This window comes from Balaenoptera physalus (genome assembly GCF_965194825.1).
Source record: "Balaenoptera physalus genome assembly, chromosome: 6".
NCBI lineage: Eukaryota > Metazoa > Chordata > Mammalia > Artiodactyla > Balaenopteridae > Balaenoptera > Balaenoptera physalus.
The window spans coordinates 131090490-131114922 of NC_138885.1; the positions used below are offsets into that span (position 1 = coordinate 131090490).

The 24433-nt window shown below is 38.5% G+C and overlaps 1 protein-coding gene and 1 pseudogene across 3 annotated transcripts in view; one reads left to right on the forward strand and one right to left on the reverse strand.

Moving 5' to 3' along the window:
* The window catches only part of DIS3L2 (DIS3 like 3'-5' exoribonuclease 2), a 380422-nt gene that overhangs the window by 121509 nt on the left and 234480 nt on the right, over positions 1–24433 (forward strand). For both annotated transcript variants that reach the window (XM_082466171.1, XM_082466170.1), the window contains one exon: positions 5836–6070. In XM_082466171.1, coding sequence (XP_082322297.1) covers positions 5836–6070 — 235 coding nt within the window. The remainder of the gene's footprint in view (positions 1–5835; positions 6071–24433) is intronic.
* On the reverse strand, positions 7691–20467 carry LOC309662969 (lanC-like protein 2 pseudogene; annotated as a pseudogene). The gene has a single exon. The product of its transcript is annotated as a lanC-like protein 2 pseudogene (transcript).

Consider the following 24433-nt stretch of genomic DNA (forward strand, 5'->3'; position numbering starts at 1 on the left):
TTGGGCTTCTACTTTCTAATCCACATATTCGTGTGTCTGGAAACTGTTCTGAAAACTCTCTTGCATCCTGATAGTCTTTTATATTCCTTTTTTCATTTTTCTACCCTTTTATCTATCAAATAATGTTTATTCATCAAATATTGAGCACCTAGATTGATTATGCAAGTTGCCATAGAGTATACGGAGATATATAAGATATTATTGGTGAGCAAACAGTCTTAACAGATGAGGTAAATCACATACATAGATAACACTAGCGAAGTGAAAAAAATGAGAAGTGCCGTAGGAGAGGTATGTATAAATTGCTTTAGGACTTAAGAAAAGGAAGAAATTACTCTGGTCTGGGGCAGGTAGCAGGGCATGAGGAGGAGCTGAGAAGACTATGTGGTGGATTCTGGGTTATAGAAAATCCAAGGCATTTGGACTAGGTCTTGAGAGATGGGTAGATTTTAGATGTGTGGAAATGTTAGATGCAGTATGCCATCTCTGGTTCTTTATTCTTTCAGATGAGACTTGAGTATATAATGTGACTTCATGGAGTTTGTATTTATCAGGGAAGATAGACTCTGAACAGGTCATTTCCTACTTAATTGCTGTTCATTCATTCAATATATATTTGAGTGACTACTAAATGCTATTCCTAACTCTTAGAATATAGCAGTGAATAAAATAGCCTCTGTGCTTATGAAACCCACATCCTAGTTGGGAGACAGAAAGTATATAATATATTGTCAGGTAAGTATATAATATATTGTCAGGTAGTGATAAGTGCAGTGATGAGAAATAAAGCAGGGTAAGAAGATAGAGTCATAACAGTGAGGTGGGGCTGTTTTAGTTAATGTGATCAGGGAATGCCTCTCTGAGAGGAGGATATTTGAGCAGAGACCTAAACAAAAGTGAAGAGAGCAGTCCCTATGAATAGCTGGGCAAAGAGTTTTCCAGATAGAGGGAACAGCAAATGTAAAAATCTCAAGATGGAAGATTTTAGTATTCTAGGAATAGCAAGAAGATCTCTAGGATTGGAGTGTAATTTGCAGAGGAAGAAGTTGTAGAAAATGAGAATACAAAAATAGATATGGGCCAGATTTGACAAGACCTTGTGGCATGGTGATGGAAGGATATTGGGAAGCTATTGCAAGAATGACATGATCTGATTTGTTTTAAAAAGATCACTCTAAGGCTTCCCTGGTGGCGCAGTGGTTAAGAATCCGCCTGCCAATGCAGGGGACATGGGTTTGAGCTCTGGTCTGGGAAGATCCCACATGCTGTGGAGCACCTAAGCCCGTGTGCCACAATTACTGAGGCTGCGCTCTAGAGCCCACGAGCCACAACTACTGAGCCCGTGTGCCACAACTACTGAAGCCTGCGCACCACAACTGCTGAAGCCCGCACGCCTAGAACCTGTGCTCTGCAACAAGAGAAGCTGCCTCAGTGAGGAGCCCGTGCACCGCAATGAAGAGCAGCCCCTGCTCGCCGCAACTAGAGGAAGTCCGTGCGCAGCAACGAACACCCAACGCAGCCAAAAAAAAAAAGATCACTCTAGTTCCTTTGGTCCAAAATAGAAGTCAGGAGACCAGTTATTACAGTAGTTCTGCAAGGAGATAAAGGTTGCTTGGATTTTTATAGTAACAGTCGAAATGGCAAGAAGATATATTCTACAGGCAGACTCTCTTGATAGATTGGATGTGGGGTGTGAGAGGGAGAGAGTCAAGGGTGATGCCCCAGTTCGGTGCCATTTGCCGAGAGAGGCAGTGCTGGAAGAGGAATGGGTTCTGGTGGGGACCAAGGGTTCTCCTGTTTGAGGCGCCAGCTGACATCCAAATGAAAATGTCAAGTAGGCAATTGGATATGAGTCTGGAATTTGGGGGAAGAGTTGAGGCGAGGCATTTAATTTTTGGAGTTAATAGCATATAGAGAGATTTAAAGCCATGAGACTGGATGAAATCATCTAGGGAGTGAGTGTAAATGGATCCTCTCCCTAGTGGTGTTTAACATCTTCCTCTGTTACCTATATCAGGTCAGATTTAAGTTCAAGTTAGGGGAAAATACTTCACAGATGGTGGTATTTACTTCCTAATTATAGTACATACATCAGTATAGTATTTACTTCCTAATTATAGTACATCAGGCAGTACTTTGGTTCTTTCTCTTTTTATGATATTTGTATTAATCAGTGGGTTCAGGTATTGCTGCTCTGATCCATCTATTATAAAACTCCATCGCCATCAGCATTTAGCAACCATCGATGATCATCTTCTGCATCTGTCATTTCAGTAGGGATATCAGAATGGTGATAATGAAAGTCTTTAAGTCCTTCCTTCTTAGTTAGCTGAAACTCTTCTATAAAGAAGAATTACCTCATCAACTGTTTGGCTAACCTGAGGTACATTTTATATAGGACAGGTAGGATAAATGTTTAGAATTTTCTGAGGTTGACCAGAGAGAGCCCTTTCATGATGATTCCTGAGTCCTTTAGATGAGACTCTAGTAGCCTGTAATAGCTTCCTTGTTTTTCCCATATGACAAGATCTTCCAGGTTCTTTTTTTTTTTTTTTTTTTTTTGTGGCTGCATCTAGTTGTGGCGAGCGGGGGCTACTCTTTGTTGTGGTGCGTGGGCTTCTCATTGCTGTGGCTTCTCTTGTTGTGGAGCACGGGCTCGAGGCGCGCGGGCTTCAGCGGCTGTGGTGAATGGGCTTAGTTGCTCCTCGACATGTGGGATCTTCCCGGACCAGGGATCGAAACTGTGTCCCCTGCATTGGCAGGCGGATTCTTAACCACTGTGCCACCAGGGAAGTCCCCAGGTTCATCTTGTTTGTTTCCTTTTCTAGACTTGAATTAGCCATTTCTCGAAGGAGTTCCACAACCCTCATTCTTAACCAGTATGTGATATGGAACGGTTATAGAGTGCCTTTTGTATCCTATGACTTTAAGGTGATCTTTTTTCCCCGTAACATTTATTTTATTCTTGTTTGTACTGCGATAACAAAAATAGAATGAAAATACTTTCAAAATGCAATGTATTAATTTATATTTTAATTATACAGTTTTGAATGACTTGATTTATACATTTAAAAGTGAATTTAGTGCCTAAAACACTAATTCTTGAGTATAGCTAATCAAAACCATGGAGATTATCATAAAATCAGAACTGGGTTGGTTTTGAAATGTGCTGTGCAGTTAAGCTTGCTGTACTCTGGTCATTGCTTTCCACTGTGCTCTTTTTCCCATTGACTTTTCCTTGAACTTTGTATGTGTAAGCCAAAGCATAATTCTTAATATGTAGGTAGGCAGAATCATGGTGATCACAGAATTCTCTTTATATTTTACTCACACACATATACATACATACAAAGACTACCTTTCACTGTGGGATAGTTGAGCCTTCAAATTTTATAAAGTCAAAATTCTGGTTACCCTCTAATATTTTCTCCTTGGTCTGTGGGAACCAAATCCTTTCTGAAACCATTAGCAGAAGAAATAAATACATAATAGAAAGTAAAGGCCTGGAACCTTTGTTTAACATCTTTCCAGAAGACTACATTTTACCTTATATTCTAACTGTAGCATGTCAGTTGTTTTCGTTCACCCCTGCCCCCAGCTCTCCTTTCTGAGATAAAGTTTGTATGGGATGACATGTAAAAAAGAACAGTAGACCAGTGATTGTGTTGTAGCCACCGTGCTTTAGACGTAGGGTATGCACACGTACCTCCTGTCTGTGCTTTGGACTGTTCTGACAATGCCCAAGGTTGTGTTAATTCTTTGAGGATGGTCAGGGGAAGATCTTCCTAAATGCTATTGAATTTGCTCAGCACATTTAAGGAAATTGAATGGATTTGCTGATTTGAGTGATGTCAGATTTCTTTTTTTTCTCTAATTTGTCAGTGAATTCTCTGTTTTTTGAATGATATATTTTGGGTCAAGTATGAAACCAGGATTCATGTTTCAAGGCAGAAGTGCAGGAGAGCTGGTTTTGTAATTGTATATTAATTTAAAACTTAGCTGTTGCTTCACTCTTATGTTCTCATGCAGGAAGAGGCCTAAGGGGAATCTTTTTAGAGATTTCTGGCTTAGCCACTTGAACTTTTTTTTTAACTGTTAAAGAAAAGGAGCCTTGTTTGTTTGGACGTAATGAACAAATGTGGAAATAATGAATAAATTAATGAATGAACAAATGAATAAGTCAGTGAATCTGACAAGAGTCAGACTTCTGTTATCACATTTTCATGAAGTCAGATATTTTAAAACTTTGGGAATATATTTTTAGAGTCTATATTCTGATTGTGTGAACATCTCTGTAATATTTTCCTTTGATTTTCTGGGTGGATATTATAATATTCATTGGGGACAGTTATGTTAATTGGAATCTATGACATTATAATGTTCGGAGAAAGATTTCTTTTAATAACTTTTTGTGCATTGTATAAAATGAAGATCTTTAATTAAGCATGATCTTTGTGTGATCTAATTTGAACATTAATCTGGTTTGTTGAAAGCAGGCATCTAATTTGAAACCTCAGAGTTAAACTCAGAAAAATATTAGACTTCTCAATTAAAAGCACATAGAGAAACTGCTAGAAGCTCACTCCATGCAGGTCTCTGCTCCAATGTCGCTTCATCCAGGAGGCATCCTCCCTAACCACCCTACTGGCAAACTAGCCTCAGTTTCCAATAACCAGCATTTTCATATTATATATTTTTTTCACTAGCACTTATCACTATTAGACTTTTGATTGTGTACACCGCTGCTTCCTTGCCACCTAGAGCAGTGCCTGGCACCGTGAAAGTTACTCCGTACGATTTGTTGAATGAGTAAATTGTTCACCATCTGTCTCCCCACTAGAATGTAGGCCTCATGAGGGTGCGTGGCATGAGGTTGGCCTTCCAGCATTTGTTTGAAAGAATGAAACGAATGTGCTACCAATAGTGATCAAATTCATATACACACACACGTATGTATGATCACATCTTGATTATATGTTTAAATTGCACATAGATTTCTCATCCAGAAATAGATTATTAGAAGGATATGGTGTTCTAAGTAACATCTAGAACCTACAAAATCTGCTGTCTTTTTTGCTAATGTAGATGGGCAGATTTACATATAGGGTCACCTTTTTTTTTTTCAGTGACTAAATAACACTGGTGTATGTTAATATTGTGCCCATAGAAATCAAAGGGTACTGTCATATGAGTGTCATGTGACTAACTCATTGAATGGATTAGTAGTGGATTCTTTTCTCCTATTTGCTTCATTTTTGTTAAATTGAAAATTTTTGACATATTGTGTAATGCGCATTCTTATTTCTAGTGTAAATGTCTATCAGTTGTGTGCTTTCTATACTGATCTCAGGCCTCAAAATGGAGAATTAAGGGTTTATATTTTTTATGGGAACGTTTTATAAACTCTTGTTCACACTTAATTTTTTTTCTATTTCATCTTACATTCTTGTGGTTTCATTTGGGAACACAGTGACAAACTATGTTGAGTTCTTTTATCATTTCCTAGCATACTAGTTGGTCCCATGTGATGGACCTTTTGTGAAGCAGTGTGGTACTTCTGGTATTCAGGGCCTTTGTGGGAGAGAGGATGAAAATATACGTCAGAAGAATGAGAAGTGGATATAGCATTAATCTTGGGCATCTTGAAGAGCTGGATTGATCGTAAGGTAATCTGTGCATCTAGAAAATAAAGATTCTTTTTCAGACTACATGGTGAGTGTCCAGTGCTTCTGAATGTGCAGTTTTTTCCTTAGGAAAGAAAAATGAAAAAAGAAAAATCTGCACTTTCCCATTTTTCCCTCCAGTGATTTAGCAGAACTTTTCTCTTTTCTTCAGGTAATTAAACCAGAGAGCAATGATAAAGAAACAGAAGGTGCCTATGAATCAGATCTCCCTGAGGAGCTCTGTGGAAGCCATCTCCTGCAACAGTCCCTGAAAGGCTATAATGACAGTCCTGATGTCATTATAGAGGCTCAGTTTGATGACAGCGACTCAGAAGATGGACATGGCAACACGCAGAATGCTCTGGTTGATGGTGTTAAGAAGCTCTCAGTTTGTGTTCATGAAAAAGGTGAGTACCGGACTGCTCTCCGACGTTTTATTTTAGTAGATTGTTTTAAGTATTGGAATTCCCTCTGTGCTGCAGAATTAATCACACAATACAGTTGGTATCTTTCCAATTTCTAACCTGTGGCAGCTTTTAGGAAAGGGGGATCTTTGACAGGCTTCCAGCTGCTGTTTGTGAGGAGGGGACAGAAACGCTGCTGGTGATTTGTGTGGTCAGTGGTTGCTGTTGTCATTTCCTAATGGGTTTTGCATTGTGTTGATAGCTAACCTTCAAATTTCCTGTGATGAGCCCAATGCCACCCTGTGGTTGATATGAACATAATTAAACCAAACTAAAATCCTTACAAAAAAAGCACTTTGTTTTACCCTGGATTTTGCTTTAATTTTAACTCAGTACATTTTGTCCTTAGTGGTGAATAGATCACCTTAAATTTGATAAGTAGATTATCTTTACAAAGTGTTTTGATTGTAAGCTTTTAAAAAAGCCAGTCTTATTTTCTCTGATCAAAATTTAAGCCATGGGTCCCCTGGATACTGAAAAAAGCAATTGCAAACAGATAGGTGAAGAGCTGTGACCAAGGGCCCTACCTGACTGCACTCTGGGAAACTTAAGGGAAAGCAGCAATGAAAATTGGAATATTTCAATGTATAGATTTCTAGGAGGTTTTAAGTGCAGGGAATATGTTTTCTAGCCAGATTGATTTTTATGTATGTTATGAAATGGAAAATATTGACCTGGTTAGGCCAACTAGATTAGGAGGGTTTTTTTATCAGGAAGAAGTTTCTGGCACAGTCCCCACGAAAGGCTAGAAGAAATGCCAGAAGATTACTAAAGGAGGGTGTGCAGCAGACACCCTGTGATAGGGACTGGTGAGCACCGTTCTCTGACATCTTATCACCTCCAGAAAGCTGGAGGTGATTTCAGGAAGTGACTGCATAAGGATCACCCTGTGTCTTCACTGCTGATGAGGTAGTGATCTCGGGCAGCGAGCACTTTCTAAAAGCATGTGTCGCTTTCTGGTGCCAAGTACTACTCATTCAGAAGGACTTCCCGACTTTGAAATTCTGTCTGAATGAAGAGGCTACTGCTTCCTCACTGCCCCACCAGGGGTGCTGACCTGAGGGCACCCAGGTTCCTTTTGTTTTTGTGGCCTGCTTAGATAACTAGTGGTTCCACTGTTCAGGGCCCAGCCAATTTCATTTGGATGTTATTCCTTGAAAATTCCTTCTTCTGATGTTTCTTCTTTCTTCCTTTAAAAACAGTTTAATAACCAGGACCCTAAATAGCCAAATCCTCATCTGCAAGGTCACCAAGGGAGAGAGATACTTGAAGGACAAAGCCAGGGGAAGGAGTACTTTAAAACTTACTGGGTATTTGGCCCAAAACTACTTTGTGGAAACCTAGCTCAGGTGATTGAACTTGGAAGACCTCAGCAGCCTCTTTTCCTCTAGGTTCCAAGTTGAAGGGATGAGATGCTTCAGTTTCTCATTAGTGATTGGTACCAATACAAGGGCAAGGAAATGGAAATATTGATGGATGGAAGTGATGGCAGAATTGATGCCCGGGGTGGATATTAATAATTCACTTTATCCTTTGTTTGGGAAATTCTGATGCCAGACATACTTTTTTTTTTTTTAACATCTTTATTGGAGTATAATTGCTTTACAGTGGTGTGTTAGTTTCTGCTTTATAACAAAGTGAATCAGTTATACATATACATATGTTCCCATATCTCTTCCCTCTTGCATCTCCCTCCCTCCTGCCCTCCCTATCCCACACCTCTAGGTGGTCACAAAGCACAGAGCTGATCTCCCTGTGCTATTCGGTTGCTTCCCACTAGCTATCTATTTTACGTTTGGTAGTGTATATATGTCCATGCCACTCTCTCTCTTTGTCACATCTTACCCTTCCCCCTCCCCATATCCTCAAGTCCATTCTCTAGTAGGTCTGTGTCTTTATTCCCGTCTTGCCACTAGGTTCTTCATGACCTTTCAGACATACTCTTGATTTGTCCTCTATTGTAATTTTCCTCCATCTCTGTTGCAAGTAAGTGTCATTGAGTGCTTTACAAGTCTACCGTATGCAGTTTTTTTCCTTACTGTTTTTACGGTCTTCGTATCCTACTGTTATTTATATTGCTTCCTTACTGGCCCTGACTGAGGGAACAGCCTTAATCCTTCCCTCAGTATCTGGTACCAATTTCTCTTTCCTGCTAGCCTCTAAATAGAGAGTTTTGAAACCACATGGCTGTTTCTCATTTCTTGCCCTCTTGATATTTAGGAAAATTGCAATTTGCTCTTTTAAAAATCATGGTGTTTTTAAGGATATTTCAACCAGCTTCTCTTCTCTGGATAATATAAAATCTGGTTACAGTTAGGATGTTAGTTCTTTTTGTACAATTTAAGGGTTTGAAAATTGTTATTGAAACAAACCATAACCTTAAGAACATCATAAACTTTTCCTAAGACTTCTAGAAAGGTTCTTTGCTTTGTGTTGTAATTGCAAATGGATTATTAATCCTAGTTCACACCTGTGTGCAAATGAGTGCTTTTTGTTTGAATATCATGTTTTTTTTACCCAAAGCAAACATGACATATTACATGTGTATACTTAGTATATCCCTTTTTGCCCGGGAAACATTCATATCTTTACCATAACTACCAATTTCTCTGGTAATTGAGCAGGTAACCCCAGCTGTATGCGGCAAGTGCCTATCATTGCACTCAGAGAAAAGATTCTCTGGGCATCTCAGACCTACACAGTAGTTTCTTCCAGGAAGACAACATGGATCTGGATCATCCTCAGCCCTCGAGAGAATAGGCCAAAGACCTGGGCCCCTTTTGTAGGTCCAGTCCCACAGCCGCCCGAGGCTGAGCTTTTACCACTTCCCAGGCAATGGCATTATTGTCAGCATAGAAAACTGCCATCTGTGTCAAGACTGGGGACAACCCAAATAAATATTCTTTGGTATCAAGTATTTGAGTAACGATTGCCTGGTTAGCAAACTCCAAAGGATAAAAAACAGCATGACTAATTGGTACAGTAGCTCTTTATCATACATCTTTGGGAACTTTAAGAACAGTTTTGGCCTCTGAGTCTTGGCGATGGGGACTTAATCAGGTTGTGATGTACTTTTCCTGTTCTCTACCTTAGTAGGGTCTGTCAGAGATCTTGCTCAGCTTTCTGGTCTGGAGACAAGCTTCTGCCAGCACCCTGATGACTGAACACGGGTCTGAATGTAGAGTCGGTGACCCTCTCAGTTCTCTCTTTTGTCTCTGGCCACCTTCAACTCTTTTTTGAAGGGAGAATCCACATGGAATCCTTGTTCCCTTCCGAGGTTTGAACCGATCTATTACTGCGCCTCCTGGGGCCTGCCCAAGTCAACCTTAGGAGTCAGGAAGAGCCCTTTTTTCACACTTAAAAGTCATCTCCTTCCAGCGACAGGCCTATTCATTGCCTAGGTTTAAGCTCTCTTTCCTTGGATAAAAAGTAACCGTATTTCCCTTTGGCTGAGAAAAGCAGATCCATATGATTATTCTCCTGTGACACTTTGGGGTTACTGAAATGCCAAGAGCCCTTACTCCTGACTGTCTAGAAGCCCTTCCTTCTCAGAGCTAATTTTTTTCATTTCCTTTCTGCTAGTGTTTCCAGATTCTGAGATCAAATCTTTCTTATCTTTTTGTTTCCTAGCTCTCCACTGTGTATAATGATGATTAATATAATTAGAAGACAGTTATGTTTGCTTCAGAAATTATATTAAAAATTAAATATAAGGCAGTTTCCCATCAACCACAATTTTTGGACAATGTTTTGTGCTAGTGTTTTAAAGTATTTGTTTAAAAAAAAGAGTAAAGCCTTGTCCAGACCTATGTTAGAAGGATACAGTGGGAATTTTTGCTTCCCTGTCTTTTATTTATTTATTTATTTTTATAAATTTATTTATTTTTAGCTGCGTTGGGTCTTTGTTGCTGCACGCGGGCTTTCTCTAGTTGTGGCGAGTGGGGGCTGCTCTTTGTTGCGGTGCGCGGGCTTCTCGTTGCGGAGCACAGGCTCTAGGTGCGCAGGCTTCAGTAGTTGTGGCATGTGGGCTCAGTAGTCGTGGCTCGTAGGCTCTAGAGGGCAGGCTCAGTAGTTGTGGCTCACGGGCTTAGTTGCTCCGTGGCATGTGGGATCTTCCTGGACCAGGGTTCGAACCCGTGTCCCCTGCATTGGCAGGCGGATTCTAAACCACTGCGCCACCAGGGAAGCCCTTCCCTCTTTTTTTTTTTTTTTTTTTTTTACTTCTCAATACAGTTTATTAGGCCAGTATTACCCAGATAGCAAAACCAGACAAACACAGTATAAGAAAGGAAAACTACAGGCCAACATCCCCCATGAACACAGACGCAAAAATCATCAACAACACACTAGCAAATATAATTCTGCAATACATAAAAAGAATTGTACACCATGGCCAAGTAAGGCCTATTCCAGAGATGCAAGTTTGGCTTAATATTTGAAAATCAACCAATGTGATCCACAATGCTAGGGGCCTTCAAAGAGAGAATAGGGTCTGTCAGGAATGCGGCAACCATGTGTTCCATATTCTAGGCACCATTCTGCAAACTTGCAAGCGCGGTAGAGGTACTTTTTATCCCGCGTGAGGTGATAAAGGGAAAGGAAAGAGTAGCCGTTCCCAGCGGTCCCATGGCAGATCCCATAGCCCTTCCGCAGCAAACCTTGCTGCCAAATCACATCGCTGCGCTCCATGGCGTCCTTCAAGTACTTCTCCTCCTTAAAAACCTCGTACGCCTGCATGAGCATGTGGATGACACCGGGGACCCCGTGACACCAGTGCACCGGTCGGTCTGTCTCATTGCTTAGGGATGACGGATAATTCCCAGGTCGGAATCTTTTGTGGCGCGTATAGTCAATACTAGGTTTCACCATTTCTGTCAAGGTTTCTTGGTCCACTTTTGCTGCTGGCTGCATTAACGTGTAGTAGATTCCGGCCATGCCATGGGCTGCTCCAACATACTGCTTCCTGTGCCACTGATACAACAGGGGACAGCGCTCGGCCTACTTTTCTTCCCTTGACAAAGCCTTGCCCGATTCAATAATAGCATCGACTACCTCTTTGACAGCTGACCCACACACGGCGCCCAGCCCCATCTCCGTGCTCACGTAGAGTAAGGCATACAGATAGCCTGCCTGGCCCTGAAGCAGCTCGTCGGGAAGGTCTGAATCTCGGCAGACGATGGCTCTCTGGAGTTGCAAAAGTTTTGTGATGCATTCCTGGGACTCGCAATCACTTTTGAGTTTATGATATACCACAGCTCCGACGGCCAAGGGCCCAGCATCTCCACAGAGGAAAGTGACCCTCCGGCCATTCAGATTCCGAAGTGTTCTCTTTACGTAATCCAGGGATCTGAGCAAATTGGTCTGGTCACATGTGACCCGGTACAGCTGCAGGTACAAAAGGGATATGCCTGTCCAACCAGTATAAGCAGAGCAATCATGTGGATCTGCTGTCTTCAGCCATTCTTCCATTTGCTGTAGAAGATCTTTAATTTTGGTCTGGATCCGCCTTGTGAAATTATTAATAATCTTCCCATCGCTGTGGAAGAGGAGGCCGAGCTCGTTGCGAGTGAGCTGGGGGCGAGCACATGGCGGCTCCTCGGCCGTGCGGCGGCGGCCTCATAGTCCGGGAAGGGGTTGGGGAACGCCCGCTCTTCCATATCCGTGTCCCCGCCCAACTGCAACTTAAGCCTCCGGGACATCCCTTCCCTGTTTTTTAGACTGAGTGGCTAATGCATTCATATCACATGTGATTCAGGTCGAGACAGATGGTCAGGACCTCCAATGTCTAAGACCTAAATCCTGTGCTAGACCAGCCGTTCCTCCCTGTGAAGTCCATTATGGTTTATTGCAGGATATTGAATATAGTTCCCTGGGCTAATACAACAGGACCTTGTTGTTTATCCATTCTGTATAAAATAGTTTGCTTCTGCTAATCCCAAACTCCCAATCCTTCCCTCCCCCACCCCACTTCCCCCTTGGCAACCACAAGTCTGTTCTTTATGTCTGTGAGTCTGTTTCGTGGAAGTTCATTTATGTCATATTTTAGATTCCACATATAAATGATATCATATGGTATTTTTCTTTCTCTTTCTGATTTACTTCACTTAGTATGATAATCCCTAGGTCCATCATGTTGCTGCAAATGGCATTATTTCACTCTTTTTTATGTCTGAGTAGTATTCCATTGTGTGTGTATGTGTGTGTGTATACCACATCTTTTTCATCCATTCATCTGTCGATGGACATTTAGGTTGCTTCCATGTCTTGGCTATTGTAAATAGTTCTGCTATGAAAATAGAGGTGTATGTATCTTTTTGAATTATAGTTTTGTCTGGATGTATGCTCAGGAATGGGATTGCTGGATCATATGGCAACTCTTTCAGTTTTTTAAGGACCCTCCATACTGTTTTCCATAGCAGCTGCACCAATTTACATTCCCTCCAACAGTGTAGGAGGGTTCCCTTTTCTCCACACCCATGAAGCTTCTTTTACCTTCTCATTCCTGCCAATAGTTAGAATTATTCAGCTTTCTAGTTTTTTATACTCTAGAGATTAAGTTCTGTAAATTGCCTTTTCATATTGTTTGCCCATTGTTCCATCATGGTTACTGTTCTATTGCTGATTTGCAGGCAATTCTTATCTATTCTCTATAATAATCCCTTTTCCATTTTAGGCATCACAAATATCTTCTACCGTTCTGTCCTTTAGTCATTTGTCTATTAACTTTATGGTGTTTTTCATTGAACAAAAAATTCTTAATTTTTCTGTGATAAAATTAATCTTATACTTTATGGGGTTTTTTTTAGTTTTTTGCATATTCCTAGGTCACATAGATGTTTTCTCGTACAGTCTTTTATTAACTCCACAGTTTTGCCTTTTGCTGAACTTCATAAAGCTGATTCTTTATTGATTGAGAGTATCATTTGGTTTCTCTCCTTTAAATCTATTTTTGTTATTGAACCATCCTCGAATTCCTAGGATAAATCCTACTTAATCCCAATATATTATTATTTTTTAAGTACAATATTGGATTTACTTAGGTAATATACAGTGTAGGATTTTTTTGTATCATGTTTAATGGACCTATCATTTTCTTATCATTATCTGGTTTTTACAGTCAAGATTATATTAGCTTCATAAAATGTCCTGGTCAGTTTTTATTTTTTTAAAATTTTTATTGGAGTATAGTTGCTTTACAGTTTTGTGTTAGTTTCTGCTGTACAGCAAGGTGAATCAGTTATACGTATACGTTTATCCCCTCTTTTTTAGATTTCCTTCCCATTTAGGTCACCACAGAGCATTGAGTAGAGTTCCCTGTGCTGTACAGTAGGTTCTCATTAGTTATCTATTTTATACATAGTAGTATATATATGTCAATCCCAATCTCCCAATTCATCCCACCACCCCCCTTTCCCCTTGATATCCATAAGTTTGTTCTCTACATCTGTGTCTCTATTTCTGCTTTGCAAATAAGTTCGTCTGTACTGACTGTTTACTATTTTCCCAGAATAGCTTGTATAAGACAGGAATTACATTGTAAAGCATACTCCAATAAAAATTAATTTAAAAAAAACAGGAATTAAGTGTTCCTTAAAATTTGGTAGAACTCATTGTAGAATTTTCTGCACCTGCTGTTTTTCAGAAGGCGAGATCTTTGCTCTTTCAGTCTCTTTTATACTGATTGGTCTGTTCAGCCTCTCTTTTTGATGCCAATTTTGGCATAACTTAAGGGGAATTTATCCATTTGAATTTACGATCACATAGATATTCCTAATACTCGTTAATATTCTTTAATTATTAAAAAAACTCCTTGTGTCGGTACTATCGCCTCCCTTTTCATTCTGTATTTTAATTGTTTGACTCTTCTCTCTTTTTTCTTAACTCTTGCTTGCCAAAGATCTATCTTATTAATCTTTTCAAGGAACATGATTTTTGGTTGTGTTATTTTTCTGTTTATTGTTGATGATGTTGTTCTGTATATCATTGATATTTACCCTTATCTTAGTTATTTATTCCTTACTTGGGGGGGTTATTTTTTTGCCCTTTCCCCAGCTTCTTGAGTTGAATATGTCTTTTCAGCTTCTCTTGTTTCCTTTGAAATATTTTTAAAGCTATAAAATTCCCTCTAAATACTTCTTTTGCCATATCTAGGATATACCTAGATATATTTTTGTATACATGCATACCCATATATGTATTTACACATAATAATCACTGATACTCATTGAACATTTACTGCGTGCTAGGCCCTAAGTACTTTATAATTATTCCTCATGATATTTAATTATTTAATTCTTACAGCATATCCAGTATGTGTTCTGCCTATGTTCTCTTCTAGGAGTTTTATGGTTTTGGATCTTACCTTTAGGTCTTTAATCCATTTTGAGTTTATTTTTGTATATGGTTTGAGGAAGTGTTGTCATGTCATTCTTTTACATGTGGCTGTCTAGTGTTCCCAGCACTACTTACTAAAGAGACTGTCTTTTATCCATTGTACATTCTTGCCTCCTTTATCATAGATTAATTGATCATAGGTACATGGGTTTACTTCTGAGCTCTCTGTTCTGTTCCATTGATCTATATGTCTGTTTTTGTGCGAGTACCGTGCTGTTTTGATTACTGTAGATTTGTAGTATAGTCTGAAGTCAGCGAGGGTGGTTCCTTCAGCTTTATTCTTTTTTCTCAAGATTGCTTTGGCAATTCAGAGTCTTCAAGTCTGTGGTTCGATATACAATTTAGGATTATCTGTTTTAGTTCTGTGAAAAATGTCATGGGTATTTTAATAGGAATTGCATTAAATCTGTAGATTACTTTGGGTAGTATGGCCATTTTAACAATACTAATTCTTCCAATCCAAGAGCATGGAATATCTTTTCATTTCTTTGTATCATCTTCTACTTTCCTTCATCAGTGTTTTATAGTTTTCACAGTATAGGTCTTTAATCTCTTTGTTTAAGTTTATTCCTAGATATTTTATTCTTTTTGATGAGATTTTGAATGGGATTGGCATTTTTTTTCTTTCACTTTCTGATAGTTTATTATTCGAATATAGAAAAGCAATAGATTTCTGTATATTAATCTTGTATCCTCTAACATTACTGAATTCATTTATTAGTTGTAATAGTTTTTTTTTTTTTAGTTTTTTTTTTTTGAGACATTAGAGTTTTCTGTATATAGTATCAGTATCATCTGCAAATAGTGACAATTTTACTTCTTCCCTTCCAATTTGGATACCTTTTGTTTCTCTTTCTTGTCTGATTGCTGTGGCCAGGACTTCCAATACTGTGTTAAATAGAAGTGGCGAGAGTGGGCATACTTGTCTTGTTCCTGATTTTAGAGGAAAGCCTGTCAGCTTTTCACCATTGGGTATGATGTTAGCTGTGAATTTGTCATAAAGGGCCTTTATTATGTCGATATATGTTCCCTCTCTACCACCTTTGATGAGAGTTTTTATCATGAATGGATATGGAATTTCATCAACTACTTTTTCTGTGTCTATTAAGATGATCATGTGATTTTTATCGTTTTTGTTAATGTGCTGTACCACATTGATTGATTTGCAAATATTGAACCATCCTTGTGTCCTTGGAATACATCTTACTTGATTATGCTGTATGATCCTTTGTATATATTGTTGGATTTGGTTTGCTAATATTTTGTTGAGAATTTTTGCATCTATATTCATCAAAGATATTGGCTTGCAATTTTTTTTTTTTTGTAGTGTCTTTGGTTTTGGTATCAGGGTAATGGTGGCCTCACTGAGTGAATTTGGGAGTGCTCTGTCCTCTTCAATTTTTGGAATAGTTTGAGGAGGGTAGGTATTAGCACTTCTTCATATGTTTGGTAGAATTCCCCTATGAAGCCATCCAGTCCTGGGCTTTTGTTGGCTGTAAATTTTTTAAATTACAGATTCAGCTTCACTACTAGTGATCAGTCTGTTCAAATTGTCTGTTTGTTCTTGATTTAGTCTTGGCAGGTTGTATGTTTTTAGAAATTTGTCCATTTCTTCTAGGTTATCCAATTTGTTGGTGTATAACTGTTTGTAGTATTTCCTTATGATTTTTTGTATCTCTGTGATATTGGTTGTTATTGCTCCTCTTTAATTTCTGATTTTGTTTATTTGGGTTCTCTCTCATTTCTTCTTGGTGGGTCTGGCTAGAGGGTTATCAATTTTGTTTGTGTTTTCAGAAAACTAGCTCTTGGTTTCATTGATCTTTTCTGTTGTTTTTTTGGTCTCTATTTTATTTCCTCTCATCTTTATTATTTCTTTCCCACTGCTGACTTTGGGTTTTGTTTGTTCTTCTTTTTAGATGGTAGGTTAGGTTGTTTATTTCAGATTATTCTTGTTTCTTGAGGAAGGCCTGTATCACTATAAACTTCCCTCTTAGAACTGCTTTTGCTGCATCCCATAGAGTTTGTGTTTCCGTTTTCATTTGTCTCGAGGTATTTTCTGATTTCCCCATTGACCCATGTTGTTTAGTCTTTACATGTTTGTGCTTTTCCCATTTTTCTTTCTGTAATTGACTTCTAGTTTCATACTGTTGTGGTTGGGAAAAATGCTTGATGTAATTTCTATGCTCTTAAATTTGTTGAGACTTGTTTTGTGGCATAGCATGTGATTTATCCTGGAGAGTATTCCTTGTGTTCTTGAAAAGAATGTGTATTCTGCTGCAAACAACTTTATTTAAACCTGTGATTCTCAAGTTATTTGGTCTCAGGACACGTCTGTGTTCTTAAGAATTATTGAAGACTCCAAAATGCTTTTGTGTATGTAGGTTATATCTATCAATATTTCTGTATTTAAAATTAAAACAAAGAAAGCTTTAAAATATTGCAAAATAAGTGTACTTACTTCTGGTTGTGTTTCTGTGTACATTTAAGGAAAACTTCAGATTTTAAAATAATGATTTATTGGGCATTAGTGAGGTTGATGATTTATAGTAGATAAAACCATAGTCAAAATACTGAGGAGAAAAATGGAATTAACTTCTAAAATATACTTGTTTGTACTTTAAATTGATAATCTTAGAAAATTCTAGAAAACACAAGAATACATAAGCACACATTCTATTGGTCATTAGAGCAGGGGTTAGCAAAGGTATTCTGTAAAGGACCACATAGTAAATATTTCCAGCTTTGTGGGATACACCAGAGACAGAGACTTCTGTGTCACAACTACTCAACTCTGTTTTTGTAGCCTGAAGGTGGCTGTAGAGAATATGTAAATGAGTGGACATGGCTGGATTTGGCCTGTGGGCCAGTTTAGTTTGCTAACCTCTACTTTACAGACATGAGAAAATGAGAGTGAAAGGGACAAATAATGTCTTAGTATTATTATGAAAAGAGTCTTGACCCTGTGGGCCTTTGGCAGGATCTCAAACCACACTTGGAGAATCACTGGTTTAAGCTACTGAAATTGATAGTTGATGCTGAACAAGACTTTAATGAATGTTTTAATTATTTACTGTTAGGAAATGCAACACTTCTTCAGTTCCTTAGTTTCTTGTGGTTACTAGATTGCTTTTTTGCCCATGTAGTGCTAATTAAAATAATTCAGGTAAAAATCTGTTGCCTCAATTTTTGCTCAATTGTGGCGTCTTTTTTGGGGACTGTTTGTGCCCCATTTTGCTGTTTTGACTATAGTATGGTCTATGTATGTCTTAGTTCATCAAACCTGTTCACAATGTGAATTTTGAATCTTACATCTTCTTAATATATTTAATAGTTTATATATAGCATTATTGCACATTAGGAAAAACTTGAGTATTAGAAAAAAAACAATGAGTATTTTGTGTTCTTTAGTATTAATTTGAAAGGAATTTTTTTCCAGCAATTTCCTACATGTAATTGTTGATATATAAGAAAGCTATTGGGGTTGTTTTGTGTATCTTTAAACTGGATACCTTAATGAATGCTCTTATTATTTCCAGTAATTTTCTAGTGGCTTTGATTTTCTAGGTATAAAACAATTTTATCTGCAAATAATAATTTTGCCCCTAACTTTCTAATTTGTGCTCCTCATTTATTACCTCATTTCATTGGCCATTGCTTTAGGAACTGTATTACATAATAGTGGTGATTGCCTTCTTCTGGACTTTAATAGGAATGCTTCCAGTATTAAACCCTCAAGCGCAGTGCTGGTTGTTGGCTTCAGACCTAGTTAACCAAGTGTCCTTTTTCTTTTTTAACTAAAAGTTTCTATTGGGAATGGATATTGAATTTTTCTTTCAAGTGCCTTCTGAGCTTCTTTCAAGATTTCGGTTTTTTCCCCCTTTGGCTTGTTTACTTGATGACACATAACATTGAATAATTCTTGCATCCCTCATACAGTCATGACTCTCATTTGGTCATGGTGTATAGCATGTTTTAACATGTAACTCAGTTCTGTTTGCTAATATTTATTTATGATTTTTGGATTTAAAATACAAAATGTGAGATTTGTCTGCAGTTTCTTCTTATTGTGCTGTCTTTTTTGTGTTTTGGTATCAGGCTCTATTAACTTTTTGGGAAGAACCGGGGAGCCTTTCTTTTTCTCACTGCTTTGGAGCAGTCAGAATAGCATTGAGAATGATCAAGCATTCTCAATACTTGAAGCATTTAAAGAACTCATGGTTGGAACATGGGTTAGGGCTTTCTTTAGCTGGCAACTTTCTCCATGTGTAATGATTATTCGTTTCTGTAGGGTTTTTTCCCTCTTCTTGCATTAATTTTGATAATGCAAAATTAAAATTATATTTTCCAGGAAAATCATACATTTTAGCCACCTATTCTAATATTTTAGAATAGAGTTGTACAAAGTTTTTTCAATTAATTTCCTCTGCATCTATAATCAAACCTTTCAGTTTTCCCCTCATTTTTTATTACACTAGCAAGTGACTTGTCTGTTTAATTTTTAGTACAAACGTATTTCTACTATTTTTATTTATTGTAAGTAATCTCTACCTTTATCTTGTATTCCTAAGGACTTTCTTTTAAACATGTTAAGTCTGAGGTGGTCATGTATAGTTGGAAATGTAGGTTGAAGTTCATGTCAGAGGTTGGATTGGAAATGTAGTTTAAAGCGTCATTGGCATCTATTTAGGCCCTTGAAGAACCCCTCTATTCTAAGAGTTTCTTTAAGGGACTGTCAGAGGACGGGGGCCTACCTGTTCTCTTCTGCCATCTGAGTTTCCCTCCTTGAAAGCAATAAATATTATCACACTATTCGCTGCCCTACACCCTCTATAAGAAACAGAAACTCTTGTGGTTTTAAAAATCTTTTGTGTGTGTGATAAAATATATATAACACCAAATTTGTCTTTTTAACCATTTTTAAGTTTACAATTCAGTCCCATTAATTACATTCATGATGTTGCACAGCCATTACTATTATCTAGTACTATTCCCACACTTTTTATTATCATACTAAACAGAAACTCTATAACCATTAAACAACTCCCCATTTCACCCACCCCAGCCTCTGCTAACCACTAATCTACTTCCTCTCTATAAATTGCCTCTTCTTGATATGTCATATAAGTGGAGTCATACAATATTCCTCCTTTTGTGTCTGGCTTATTTCATTTAGCATAATGTTTTCAAGGTTCATCTATGTTGTAGCATGTGTCAGAATGTCATTCCTTTTCATAACTGAGTAGTATTTCATTATATTGAATATACCACACTTTGTTTATCCATTCATGTTGCTGGACACTGGTTTGTTTCCACCCTTTGGCTATTGAATAGTGAGTAATGCTGAAATGAACATTGGTGAGCAAGTATCTGAGTTCCTGTCTTCAATTCAGTTGAAATTATACCCAGGAGTAGAATTGCTGGGTCATATACTTAGCTGTTTGAGAAATGTGGGTGTTTTTAAAGGAATTTTTAAATTGTTAAATACATAGTTATTAGAAGGGTTAGCAGAGATAGAAAACCATGATGAATTATAACAATCTTGAAATAATAATATTTGTTCTTTACTGAAATATGATCGGAGCTTGTCCAGTTCTTTCTCTGGCTTGTCATTTTCACCTTCTCCTCTTCTCATTTTTTATCATTGAGTCAGTCCTATTTTCTCTTTGATGTATCAACAGACCTAGGGAGCTTGGGTTCCAGAACATTTTTCTAACATTACAAGTAATTTATTTTATAGAATATACTCTGCCCCAATCCATTCCTTACAGCACCTAGGAATAGACATGCCTGTCAGCCTTCTTGCTAGTACTTTAACACCAAATTATTGGGATAGAAATTTAAATAAAAGCAAATAATCTATATTAAATGTAGTTCATGCTGTTACCTGGAAACAGAAGTTCCCAGGCCTCTAGTATGTCTGTCACTCTGTGTGCCTGCCCTTCTCCTCAGTAGAGGTGAATGAAGACTTGAAGGTCTCTGGAGCCACCCCCCCTGCCCCCGGTTCTTTTAGCATCTTTTGCAGTATTGCACTCCTGATTCTCTTGCTTGCTGTCCACTTTTAGCTTTATACTTGGCTCCCTGAATTACTTAATAATCTACTTTTGGGGGGCTTACTGGTAATAAAAATGTAGATCAGCATCTTTGTGTGATGGTATCATTTTCTCCTTATTTCCAGTCACCCTTGGAATCTTTCTTCCAAGTCTGTCTACTCATCCCTCTCTCTGGTACTTTCCAGGTCAGGCTAGTCCATGCTAGTGACAAGGGTCATATCTGTTTACAGTTGCATTACTATAGAAATGATAAAATTCTGGACCTACATGAGTCCTACAAGATCAAGTACTCTCCTTGACGTGTGTTAGTCCACCCCTCGGGGCTTCCAGTGGAGTACTTCACATTATTTATAAATATTTCATGACACTAAATGAAAATAGTTCATTTGCTTTAAGACTGCAAGGTCAACTTATTTTACTTTTGATACAAATGATACTAGCCTACCATGGTAACATTGACTTTTCTTGCTGATCAGAGGTTCTAATTAACAGTTGTATGTTTTTGATTAAAAAACAGGGTAACAAATTAATTTTTGATGCAGTTAAGTTACTAAAAATACTTCAAAGTGTGAGATCTTAGGCAAAAATTAATTTAAAAAAATGTATTTTAAAAAATTCTGCTCTGATTAAAAGGTTAGAAACAACTGATCTAGTTCACCCCTTTTTTTTTTTACAGACAAGGAAACTGAGACTCAGAGAAGTTACTTGGCATGTCCAGTGTCCCACAGGAAGTTAGTGAGTTTGTAAAAGAAAAACACCTTGTACCTCAAATAACAACAGACAGTTTCTACAAATGGGTTATATTTTTTGAAGAGGAGATCATGCCAGATCAATTTAATTTCTTTCTAAAAGAATATGTTGAGTATTGTTCATTGCCCATCTAGAGCCTATTTCCCTCTTTCCCTTTCCTATATGCACCTAGATTTTCATCTGGACATCTGCCCCTTCCCCAGATTCCTGGGACATTGAACTAAGTTGACCCCAGCTGCCAAGTTTTGGTTGCCTTATACCAGTTACTTGGTTACCTTATGCCAGTAGAACTTTCTATGTAGCCACTTAGTCACATGTGGCTGTTGAGCACTTGAAATGTGTGACTGAAAAACTGAATTTTTAATTATATTTAATTTTAAATAGCTACATTTGGTTTGTGGCTACTGCATTGGATGTTGCAGCTTCAAACCATTTCCTCTTCTCATAGGCACATGACCTAAGCAGTCTAATCAGGGTGACTCCTGCTTAGAATTCTGGGATTAAGTAGTTTCCTGATGGATGTGAACATGAAACATTTATCCCTGATTGGTACTAGAAGCTATCCTATGACTAGCCAAGTGCTGTGGATAGAGGAGTGGAGAAGCAGAAAAAAATCTGGGCCCCTACAACCATTAGAGGGCTGGGCCCTGGATCAACTGACCTTGAAGCCTGTCTTCCTTCTGGACTTCTAATTGCATTAGCCAGTGATTCACCTTTGAGATATAAGCCAGTTTGTGTTGAATGTTCTGTCATCTCAACTAAGGGCATCCAAGGAGATACAGAGGGAGTGGCAAGCCAGGCATTCTGCCCCTTACTAGGAAGAGAAAGATGAATGAAGAGTAAAATCCAGATGCTTGTCCTTGAGGTGAAATTATTCCATAAGAGGAGATATAGTAACAGACGTGTGTTCTGGATCTTGACTGCCTTAGTCCCCTTCCGTGGGAATTGCCTTTACTAACGTGGTAAATGCAGTCTGCCCTGTCCCCAGGACGTTAGTTGGATCATGAGTGGACCCCTGACCTAAGAAACATCAATACATTGACTGGCCAGTGACCCATTAGATTTTTTTCTCCACAGCTTGAGGACTCTGGGGTAACAGTGTCATGTGGAGTGAGGGCTGGAGACAAAGTCATTAGGGAACAGAGGCTTCTAGAAACCACAAACAGTGCACAAAGAGAAGAGGAACAGATTTGCAGAGGGAGGGAGGGACCATTCAAAGAGGAAGGGGGAGAAGGTGAGAGGAGGAGGAAGAGGGAGAGAAAATAAGACAATTTGCTCTCTAGGCCTTGAAGGATGAGTAGTTTTCCAGGCGAAGAAGGGTCAGAAATATTCTTGGCATGAACAGGGGCACAGAGGTGGATAGTAGGTAGAATAATATCTACAGTGGGAAGAGTGCAGTATGCATGGTGGGGAGTCTGGAGGGGAGGCTAGAAAAATAGGCTGTGGTGAAGTTTTGTCCAGTTATCTGTGGCTGCTAAGAGATCTGGGTAATGGGAAGTCACCCAAGGTTGTTAAGGAAAGGAGACTGATTGTTAGGAAGAGGGGAGAAATTGGGGCATGGCATGGGACCAGTTAAGATGCTTGAAGACCTGACTGAGAGCAATGGCAGCTGGAATGCAGAAGAAGGGATAGGTAGGCAAGATATTTCAGAAATAGAATCGTCAGAGTTCGATGGTAGATCAGATATGGGACTTAAGACAGAAGAACGTTCAAGGATGAGATTAACTTGATATCTAGTTTAGCAACTGCATTGGTGTTGACATTCTTAAATGAGAAAAATAAGACCAGGTATGAGATGGACTATGAATCTGGGTTCTGATTATATGTTGAATTTGAGTTACATGGGGGACACTCAAGTTGTAACATCCAGTGGGCGATTGGAAATAGAAATATCGACCCAGAGGAGGGATGGTGAGAGTTATAGATCTGAATATTATCAGTTGAAGCTATAGGAAATTGGTGAGGTTATCAGGTAGATGGTCCACAGTTGGAATTACCTGAAGTAGTCATTATCCTATAAAACCAAGGCATAAGCTGGTAGATGTGGAAAACTCAGGCGCAAGGATGGAGGGTGGGAAGTAACTCTGATAAAGATTTTGAGAGCCTTGTACAAGACCTAACAGAAAAATGTATAGAACTAAGAAGGAAGTGATGAGTATTTTCAAGAAATGAAGGAATGCCTCTCTTTCGTTAGTGGATATCAAATGATTAAAGATTATTTTTATTTAAAAAGACTGATTCTCACAATTATTTAAAATAACCTTTATTCAGGGAGGACCCCCTCTTTTTTTTTTGCATTTAACCATTATTTTGAAAGAATGGATTGAAAGAGAAAAGTTCAATTTGATATTATTGAACTGGGAAAATGAGAATCATTACAGATGGGGATGGTTAATGTCTTCATCCCCACTTCCCTCGACCTGGGATTCTGAGCACTTTCGTCTGTGAAGTTAGTTTTCAGGTCATCAGACTCCAAGAAGGGAAGGCCCAATCAAGTAGCTCTTCCCCTTTCACCCCTCTAGGCAGAATTTGGAAGCTTTATTCAGTTGAATAATGAAGCCTTTTTTGTAACTTAATGTTTAACCTGCTTTCTTAAGGTTTCTTGTGGGTTTTTTTTTTTTTGCTTTGATAGAGACCCTTTCTTTGCCACTATGCAGAACTATGATTCATCTTACTGGCATTGAGTACCCCTTTGGGTCACTCTAAATAATGCCCATTCTCCCTTCAGAACTACCAACTAGATTTTTCAAGTCATGCAGCAACATGTCAGGGGAAACCTTTGCTTGACTAATGGAGTATTGGTAGCTATAACCTGTTGAGATTTACAAAAAGCTGTTGAAGACTCCAACTAAGCCTATTGGGGGGGAAAAAACTGGCTTGTGTGGCTCTGGATGGGGAGAGGGAACTGGGTGTCCTACTCTGGGTGTAGAACCTCCACCATTAAGGACAGATCTTATTTAACATTTTGCAGTAGAAAATTGTCCCTGCTTTTCAGATACTGCTTAAAAAAAAAAGGCAAACTAAAAAATAAATGAGTCACCCCTATCCCTTTAAGTGGAACCAGCCTCCCACCCCTGCACACCCTTTTACTAGGCCCCTGAGTAAAGCTCAG